The sequence below is a fragment of the Varroa jacobsoni genome, unplaced genomic scaffold, assembly GCF_002532875.2.
Source record: "Varroa jacobsoni isolate VJ856 unplaced genomic scaffold, vjacob_1.0 scaffold_788, whole genome shotgun sequence".
In the NCBI taxonomy this organism is placed as follows: domain Eukaryota; kingdom Metazoa; phylum Arthropoda; class Arachnida; order Mesostigmata; family Varroidae; genus Varroa; species Varroa jacobsoni.
In genome coordinates this window covers 131,912-141,638 of record NW_019213690.1, presented here as the reverse complement: position 1 = coordinate 141,638, position 9,727 = coordinate 131,912, and the positions used below count along the sequence as shown (strand labels likewise).

Genomic DNA, 9,727 nt, shown 5'->3' with positions numbered 1-9,727 from the left:
TATAATGAGAACGACGGCCACTGGCTGGTCCTGCAGGTCCAATCAGTCGGCCAATCACTCAGAACAATCGGAGGTGATGTCCGCACGTCCGACGTGAGGGCGCACGTTTTTCGATACAGTTTGCTACGGAGCAAGCCCTGTTACCGGGAAAGAAAACTAGTGCCCGTAGCAGACTAACGGGAATGCGATACTTTAGTAACGCCAAGGAAGCACAGGTGTAATATTTAGCCTAGTGGAAAAAGAGGCTGTAGATTATGTTAGCTGCCGGTGACCCCAGCAGGTTCAAGCTACTGCTGGTCATCTAGTTATTGCTGTTCTTCCAAAATATTGGCAGGTGGCGCTGACAATAGCATTTTAACCGGAATCCTTGCAGTAGACATCCATCCTCCGCCAGGTCGAACCGCGTGGCTTGGCGGGTTCTTCGTTGACAGGGACCAAGGAGTTGGACAGAACGAAATGGTCAGGCTTGAATGATTTTTGTTTCATATTTATTATCGTTATCTCTTTCTTTTCATAATACAGAACAATGGCTGCTACCAAAAACGCCAAAGAGCTCCCCTGAGCCGAATCCGGCGCGCTTGTGCAGACCATTCTGATGATTTGTAAGCCAGAACAATTTAGTGGTGGTAATTATGAGTTCAATGAACATTTATTGTTGGAAAGTTTAAGAGGGTCGTATCTATTTAGATATCTGTTGAAAGTTGGGAAATTTCATTCTTAGTTTTTCGGCAAAATTAAGTTAACTGTCGAGCAGTAGGAGAGGGATCGATTGAAACCCAAAACAATGCGTTCGAGCGATAATTTCAAGCAAATTAATGAAAGGCATTAGTGCGGAAGTTCGCGCGCAATATCGTAATACCAAACACAAAGTCGACACTGATCAACGTGCAAAGACGTGTACTCGTCATGAATACGAGAAACCTGTAACAATGTTACATATAATCAGGAGATGTGTACATCGGACAACTTTCGTCTGCTGCATTCAAAAACCATGTCAACGTCATCACGTTACGTGCTTAACGTAACGTAACATACGTGCCTGAAACAGGTTAGAACACCAGATGTCTCAAGCGCTAATTTAAACATGACTGGGTAGCATAGCGAATAACGGTTAGTAAATTCACAGGCAAAAAGTTTCACTTAAAGCCAAACAGCTATACTTGAGCGCATTGCTATCTGCAGTGTGTACGCTGGCCAACTTATAGTACTTTTGTTGGCTATCGGAGATTGATTAGAGGTCGAAAGGTTCCACCTTCCAGTCCGTAGAAAATCTGTTATGTATCATTGCTTACAATGATCCACGATGTGAGCACGGCACGACTAAAAAATAAAGCTACACGTTCTTTAGGTATGATTTCATCTATGGTATAGAATTATTACTCGGTTGAACCATTTCGCCGGCCGCATATAAACGGCTGCCTGCATTTCTAATGAGTTTATCTCTGCTAGTATACAAATGCTATTATAATCGTACATATCTCTGTAGAATGGCGTCAAGCATTTCGGATTCCTAAGTTTGTTCTGCTTCATCTCGTATCGGGTCGTCGTAATCTTACTTACTTAGTAATTATAACATATAGATATGTTACAATTACTAAGTAACAAGTGGTTTCCTGGCAATGTTTGACAGCAATGGAGCGTATAAAATTTCCTAACTAACGAGTGAATATCTCGACGGCTTACACAATGAGCTGATCTGATAGAGTTGGCGCGCAAAAATCCGGAGTGATTTGACGTGGAATGCTGAAATGCATACAGCGGATGCCCCATCGAGGACGTTTGCGACCGGACCGCCGACTATCTGATCACTCTGTCACGAGCATTAGGTGTATCTGCTTCCTGCTGGTGAGCCTTCCGGTAGTAGGTCGTTTGTCGATACTCTAAAATACTTATAATAAACCGCTTTATAGAACAGGTGCAAAATTAAGCGGAACTTTCCCATAGGGAATGAAACACCGTTTATTAGTCTCTGACGAATTCAAGTCCGTGTGTTCATCATGAAAGCCACAATTAGTAATGGTTCCTTAGCAATGCCTTTGACTTGTTCTATCTGCTATCCAAAACATAACTGAGTCATTATGTTTGCTATACATCATAGGTTATCATAGGTTGACTCACATCCATTTGTTAAATCCGTCTCCTTAAGGCTTGAGAAAAGGAAGTCCTACGCGACAGGATGTGCGCACTGCACTACGTGTTCGAATGAAGTACTAAGATTCGAAGGGTAGATACTCATCTATGTAATCAACCTACGACTAGAATGGTCAAGAAGACCCCAGTAGAAAATCTCATTAATTGAATCCTTAAATTCCGCAACGGAAACCCGTAAAATGACTGTAATGAAATCTTTGCGCTCAGAGATACAACAGGTAGTTGTGTTCGCACAGGTTAGGTAGAGTAAAGAACGTTTCATGCACGTTATCTGTGCACGCCACATTCTGTCTCATTATATGCATTTTCGGTTGATTCGTTAAACGATTTGCTTTACATTACAGGATGTATAAAAGCAAAAACCAGAAAAAATGCGTTCGTACATTATATTTCGAATACACACTACACCTTTGTAAATACTCGTACACTCTGCCGCCTTAGTCAAATCAATTTCAGAGAGAGAGAGAGAGAGAGAGAGAGAGAGAGAGAGAGAGGGAGAGAGAGAAAAGAGACACAATGGTGTAACTAAATAATAAGCAAAGTATATTTACGAGTAAGTGTGTATTTATTATTTATCCATAAGCATTTCGAATCTGGAAAAAAAAATCATAAATTTAACCAATAAGGAGGAAGATAGCAAAAGGTATTTGTAAAATAAGTATGTTTTCAAACCACTGTAAGCGTTCTGCTACGTACAACCTCATGCGTCGTGGTTTAAAGCGCCGCATACTAAAAGAGGCGTACTGCCTGTCTTGTAGACCTTCATGTCTTCGGGACTCAGCAGTTAGCCGAAATAGGGCTGGAACAGGTATGTTACCAGGAGCTTGCCGGGTACACAGATCTTTCTCTGAGCTGCATTACGCTGAGCTGAGTTTTGCCGTCTTCGTGCATTATTTTTAACGAGTAGCGGTAGTGATGGACAATTGTTGCCGGACAACCAGTCTCCGTAGGCCTTCATGTAGATTTGTCCGTAGGGTTGCGTTTCGAAGCGCACGCGCGTTCGTGGAGAAGTCCTCTGGCCTCAGGTATGTTTCGCCATGCAGAGAAGAAAGAGTCTATACACAATTGTCACTTTCATTAATGAAAAAACGGCGCGCCAATTATAAACTCAGGCAATGATGTAATATTGTTCAGTGGTATTAGAGTTTTTCGTTCTGAAAGCCATTGACGTCCCTGTCAAAGATGTCAGGGCAGCTACAGAAGACCCTCATCGGGTTTAGACTTTAGAGTTCTATCAAGTTCAAATTTAACGTAGCGCAACCAAAGATTTAGGAGCAAGCGCGGTCACTTGTGTTTAAAATGAAAAAATCGCTGATTTTACAAGACGTGAATGCACGTGCATGCTTCTAACAGCGCAGAGCCCAAACCAGTTGCCCCTGAATATATTTGTAATAATATAGAACTGGAATCAGCGATTCTTGCCTGGTAGGCGTTAATGCTCATAACGTCTCATAAGGGTAATACATCTCATATAAAAAATCTCAGAAAAAAACCTTTGAACCGTTGAAGCTGTGAAATTAAACTTACCTTACTTGCTAGAGCATATACGGCGTCCAGATAAGTGAAATCTTTTGTACACAGTGAAAAGAGTAAGTTAAATATGAACATCACGTAGTTTTCGGTGCTTCTACGGTTGTTTTGCGGCAAATCAAAAGCTTGTTGCTTTATAATATAGAATTTTTTAAACTATGCCACCGAGTTTATAACAACTGCGACTCAACCCTACCCAGGGTTATGCTCCGCTGATATGATGTTCTTTGGAGGTTAAATATTTAGACGCATCTAGTCAGATTCTATATTCCGATTCGCTCTTTATGCTCCTATAAAGCAGGACTTTACGCTTGCCAACATCAGCAATGGGCCGAGTGTGGTATACACGCGGTCCGTGAGTTTGGCTGCTTTTTTACCGTTAAATTATTTCTATGGCTTTTGTTTCTAAGTCGTGGCTACGCACAGTGCCTAAGCCTCAATTAGGGCTACCTTTAGTTTCACGTGATTATCGTGCACCGCCGCCACAGAGTAAAGACAGCCCTGTTCTGCACGGTGCCTGGTCTGAAGGGTTTAGGTTTGCCCCCAAGTAAAGTTCTCTAATGTACTTCGACGACGATAGATAATATTTTAACATGAATTATAGAAAATATTCTGTGCACACACCTTTCCTTTCCGAGAGAATGGTCTAGGGCTAGTGATGAAGAACTGGAGTCGGGCTTTGTCTGGTTAAATGCCAAACACATATACGGATTTAATTATAGATTCCCTAATAAAGTTAACTAGCTTTTACTTTGAGATTGTTCTGTAGTTAATAGAATATTCATCAATGATACAGTTAGCTAATTAATAAGGGTATGTAAGGTTATGGCATAGATTTCTTTCAGCCAGCAAGAGAAGCAGCTTTATTGTAGCAGAAGAAGTTGTGTGCCAATTGTTTCAATGGCCTGTGATCGTTGCCAGCTAAAGCACTTTGAAACTGAATGAGGTAGGTATCAAAAGAGTTTTCACCATAGAAGCCTCTTTTTGAAAAACAAGCCCTATAACAATTCTTGGTTCGGTTCACATCTTACAAATTTCGAAAGTAACAGGTTTGACACTTGAAACGCTTTATTTTGCTTTTTAGTAAAACCGTCTGCTCCGCTTTTTCTAAACATATAACATTTTTTTATTATTGATACGCTTACAATAAAATTTAATCGCATAGGTCGCCGTTATCCTTTTTTGGGTATTTTGAATATCGTTTTGCTTTCGTTCATTGTTTTATAGCTATCCGACCTTGGCATATGGCGTCATGTTAAACATATGTTTGTCCTATAACTGATCACGAGGTTCCATGTTGACTCCGGCTTACAATCAACAACAGCAATAAACGAAGTTTGAAAAATAAAGAGCAAATCAGCTACGGTAAATCGACATGAAGTTTTGACCTTAAGAGCTCTCATTCTGTCAACTTGCTTATATGGCTTAGTTGTTTAAGCCTAGATTACGACAGATAGTTTTCTTACATACTAGATAATTTGTATCTCGTTTATGGTGTCAGTGCTCAGAATCTGGCCACTACATAATCCGATAGTCTGTAGTTTTCTTCTGTGCAATCATATAACTCGGTTCGAATTGTTCAGATATAAGGTTCGTCTAGTGTCAAACCCTATCGACTATTATCTATGTTGCTTTCAGTGATAACAATAGGTAAACTGTTTATCTACCATTCGACCTCGTAAAAGCCAGCTCTAACGCCTATAAAAGCTTATTATGCCGAAACTACGCCCCTGGCTCCTATCGTGCAATATTTTATTTACTGTACTGTTATATATAAACCGTCAAATTTCGCAGTAGACGCCTAGCTATGATTGTGTGTATTCTAAGTGATGGAATGATTTCATTTATCTATTCTGTGATACACGATGATACATGTGGGTGCCACAGAATTACGTGGCCTAGTAAATATACGTTGATATAATACGGAATTTCTTCTTAACAAGACGGAGTCGATAGAATAGAGTCCATCTGGGTGTATGACTTTCGTGAGACGGTACGTACTGCGTTTCAGCATCAAATAGAACTGAGCCTTTGCAGTGTACATATAAATAATTATTTTGCATTTATTATAATCCAATGATGCCTTATTATAATCGTTGCAACTCACGTACGGTATTAAGCGTTCATGTGTAATACAAGTAACAGTGCACGTCATGTTAGCGAAATTAATGCACGCACACACACACACACACACACACACACACACACACACACCCAAACAGACATAATCAATCGTCGGCACGTTTTCAAAGCTGCTTTCGTTGTTATTATGGTTGTATCTGGCTAACATTAACTACTTATCAGACATCTCCGGCTTGGAGTACTTTGTGGATGTTGGCGGAATCCTCTTCCTTTTGATCATGTTCCGTCTCTTCAACCGCGTTCAACAGTTGTTCTCTTCGTTGGATCGGCTCTTCCAGTTGTCGTCGTTCGTTGCATTCTGGTTTGGGCAGCATCGGCCTTTACGTGGCAGTGCGTTTGAGACAGACGTGATTATTATTTTCGACATTTTTTCTTATTTTCGCACGTTTTTGCATGAAAATTCATCGGGCCCGGTTTGTTTTTTGTGTAGTGCACACAGGTTAGTGATTAAAATGAACCTCTTGCAGCTTTACTTCGTTACATGAGTTGCATATGAGCTTCTTCTCCTCAACAACGGCATCGTCGTCAGGATCGTGTTGCTCACGAAGCCTTAATTCGTATTTTTTGAGAAATGCCTCCATGTGCAATGGGTCAATGTTCTGTCCTATTAGGTACATGATAAACCAGTCTCCAATGTCAGTTTCACGCAGAATGTAACGTACAGTTTCATCGCAGTGATGATCTTTGCAGACGCTATTCAGCAGGAGCGACTCACGCAGCTGGGGTAGGAGAATTGTTGCGGCGCGGTGCACTAACCAGAGCGCGGTTATAATCGTTAATCCAACAAACCAGAACCACAAAAATACGTAGATCTTCTCATTGAGGATATTGATGGGCAACACGCACATAGCATCCAGCTTTTGAATATCGCCCGATGTACCGTACATTCGGAACGTGCATTTAGCCATACGTGGGAACACCTTAACCATTGGGTCATAACGTGCCTCCCAATGCCACTCGGTAAATGTGGCCGTTTTCCAGCCGTAGCTGGAGAATTCGCCTCCCAGGAATCGGTCCATCAAGTAGATCTGAAGGGTGATATTAACGAAATTCAACACTTCGATACCAACCAATGAACTAAAATAAACCAAATGTGTCTTGTTTTGATTGGCTTCCATATAATCGACAAGGAGCTTGAGTTGATTCTTTCGTTTTTCGTCTTGATCGAGTAGGGGTTTGTTTAGATCAGCCGTCAAGTACCTCACGCGACTTCCTTCGGCTAACTTCCACAGAAAACGAGGCAGATAGAACGCGCCCGCTTGAAGGAACAAAACAAAACATACCCACTGGTAGTAGCCATGGTAGACGAGCTTGTCGCCTGCTTTGTGAGGTGCCACTCCGGGATATGCGACCTCGTTACCGAGTTCGCCCTTGAAGGCTTTTTCGACACTAAACGTTTTGTGAATCCAGCAGTAGGTGTCGAGCATTGCCGTGTCAATCGAGTCCTTCGGCACAACGCAATCGATTGGGTCGCCAAAGTACTGTTTGGCTGTTACGAGGGCACTGAAGGCCAATAGAATGGCCATTGTGGCCTTGTAATGTAATCGACACACATTATTGTCAATTGTCACGTACTCGGTCTTGAAGAACGACTTCAGCGATAGCAGAAGTTCCGACATAGTTGCGACTGTAACAGCGTGGGTTACGCAATCCAAATTAGTGGCTGGTCAGCTACCCTCCGACGAATCAACTGCTCGAGCCCGACGCAGGTCGTTAGTCAAGATACTGTGCTACTATACGCAGCGGGAGTACACGTTATGGCGTTACGTTGAAGCGCCGTTGCGTCGGCGTCTCGTGCGTTTGCTGGGAACGCACTCAAATGGGAGACCAAAGTAGAAGATTAGATGGAGCAGGGGAGGGATCGAGCAACTTAAGAGGCCGCTGAATAGCATTATGCTGGTCGTCGGCGCTTGTTGCCCACACCAGGACACAAGGTCCAACCGTCCCAAGCCAACACAACGTTGTCACAGGATGTCTATCTCTAGGGAAACCTGGTCAAAGTAAGGCTAGAGTAAGCAAGCAGTCATCTAGCTTGGATTTGCTTGCAACCTTTCCCACCTTGGTAGCTTGCTAACACTATTTCGAAATGGGCAGGACCCTTTCGGCAGCTAACGACTAAAAAGAGCAGTAGATCATGAACGGAACGCGTGTAGGTCGAGCTGCTGCCGCCAGGCAGGCGTTTATGGTCCAAGCTATGTCGAAAGCCGAGGAGTGGCGAACAAAGGCTGCTTGAACGAACCATCTTTGAGGCAGTAATTTCTCTTTATATTACACTATTTGAGAGCAATATATGAAATATGTAGAGCAAATATCTAATCCGTATTAAATCTTTATGATAAAAGAAGTTCTCCACCTAGTCTAGTTGACTTCCAGAAGATGAGGTAACATTTACGTATACTTTTGAATTAGACTTGTAACTGGGCATAATATCCAAGGTAGTTGAGCGCGGATACGAAAGAAGTTGTTCTTTTGTTTAGCATTAGAGTGCATAGGCGACTCCGTTAAATTTAATTCCGATAGAACGTTTTCCTTTTTCTGCAAAGTAGAGCAACATAGTTATTCAGTTCTGACGTTTCGTTACGTAACAATTAAGTTAATGTTATTATTATTGAGTATTATTGAAAATCTTTCTTAGTAGGCTCCAATTGACGAAAGGTCTTCACTGTTTAACTTTTCACTCCTTTGTATTGAAGCAATTCCAGTCGAGGTTCCACTGAGTATTCCAGACAGCCGCCAGATGTCTCGGACGGAAATGTTTCACACCTAATGAAATGTCCTGTCTGGTCAACCAAGAAACCAATCCAGGACGTCCTTTGTGTTACCGGTTTTACGTTCGGTAACGCCGTTAGGCATTCCATCAGACGGTTAGCTCCCAGCCAGAAACGAAGGACGTCTTATCGGCGTTGAAGTATCTGTCCATTGACTTCGGTAGTTCCATTGTATAGTGATGCGATAGGATTAGATAACTGATAGACCTGTTGCCATATATGCGCGAGTGAGGTGCTGACTGTACACTACGCGACTCAACCTTCTATAGGCGTAGCTATTATATCGATGTAAACATACGATAATTTCTAAAAAAACAATTCATGTTTAGTCGGCTGTCGCTATTTGTAATTGTTTTTGGCGAAAGCATGTTTTTCTTCTATTGGTCCCTACCGTAGCTGTCATTATTCAGTGATGATTCATCAGCATCATTTAGTCATGGCGTACATTTATGGATGCGTTGTGATCTTTTATCCTACCGATCAAGACGAACGAACAAAAAAATTCGCCATAGAAACTTAATTGCGTACGTGTCACAAGATTAAGTTATCCACCTTTTTTTAAATATTCCCACATAATCGAACAGTGGTCCTTTATATCTCAGCGAACCTTTCGCTAAGCGCAACGCGTTTGGATGACTCTATCTTGAAATGCAATATTCTGGTTATGATCAAAATTGGACTAACTATACTCCGTCGCCAGGGGTTGCCGCGAAGAAGAGCACAACGGCGATGAGGATGATAAATTTCCACCGTATTCTGTTATTTATGTTTCGTTTGCACCAGGGGCGTCAAACGCACGATGGCGCTGTCGCTATACTGGCTGTGGATCTTTCGCTTACGCAAGTAGAGTGTGACACGTTTATACGGTACTAATACTCATATGTACGTATATATATATATATATTGAGTAGGAAAGGAGACAACACATGTGCTCAAGATCAACTTTGAACTGCACCTTAATCTAGGCCTGAAGTATAGAGGATTACAGTTGGGCAGCAGTTGAGTGGAGGACTCATGACTGAGTTCGTCTTTGCATCAATGCTTATGGCAGACGTAGGAGTTGTCCTGACGTAAGATGCGTGCTGACAAGAGGATAGGTAAAACCTTCAAGGGACAAGTGAGCAAGGCTCAAAAAA

General features: G+C 42.0%; 1 protein-coding gene across 1 annotated transcript; it reads right to left on the bottom strand.

Moving 5' to 3' along the window:
- Positions 1–4,499: 4,499 nt before the first annotated feature.
- Positions 4,500–9,264, bottom strand: LOC111263741 (innexin inx2). Its single transcript, XM_022839111.2, has one exon. The coding sequence runs from the start codon at positions 7,440–7,442 to the stop codon at positions 6,264–6,266; it is 1,179 nt and encodes a 392-aa protein (XP_022694846.1). The 5' UTR covers positions 7,443–9,264; the 3' UTR covers positions 4,500–6,263.
- Between the last annotated feature and the right edge of the window lie 463 nt (positions 9,265–9,727).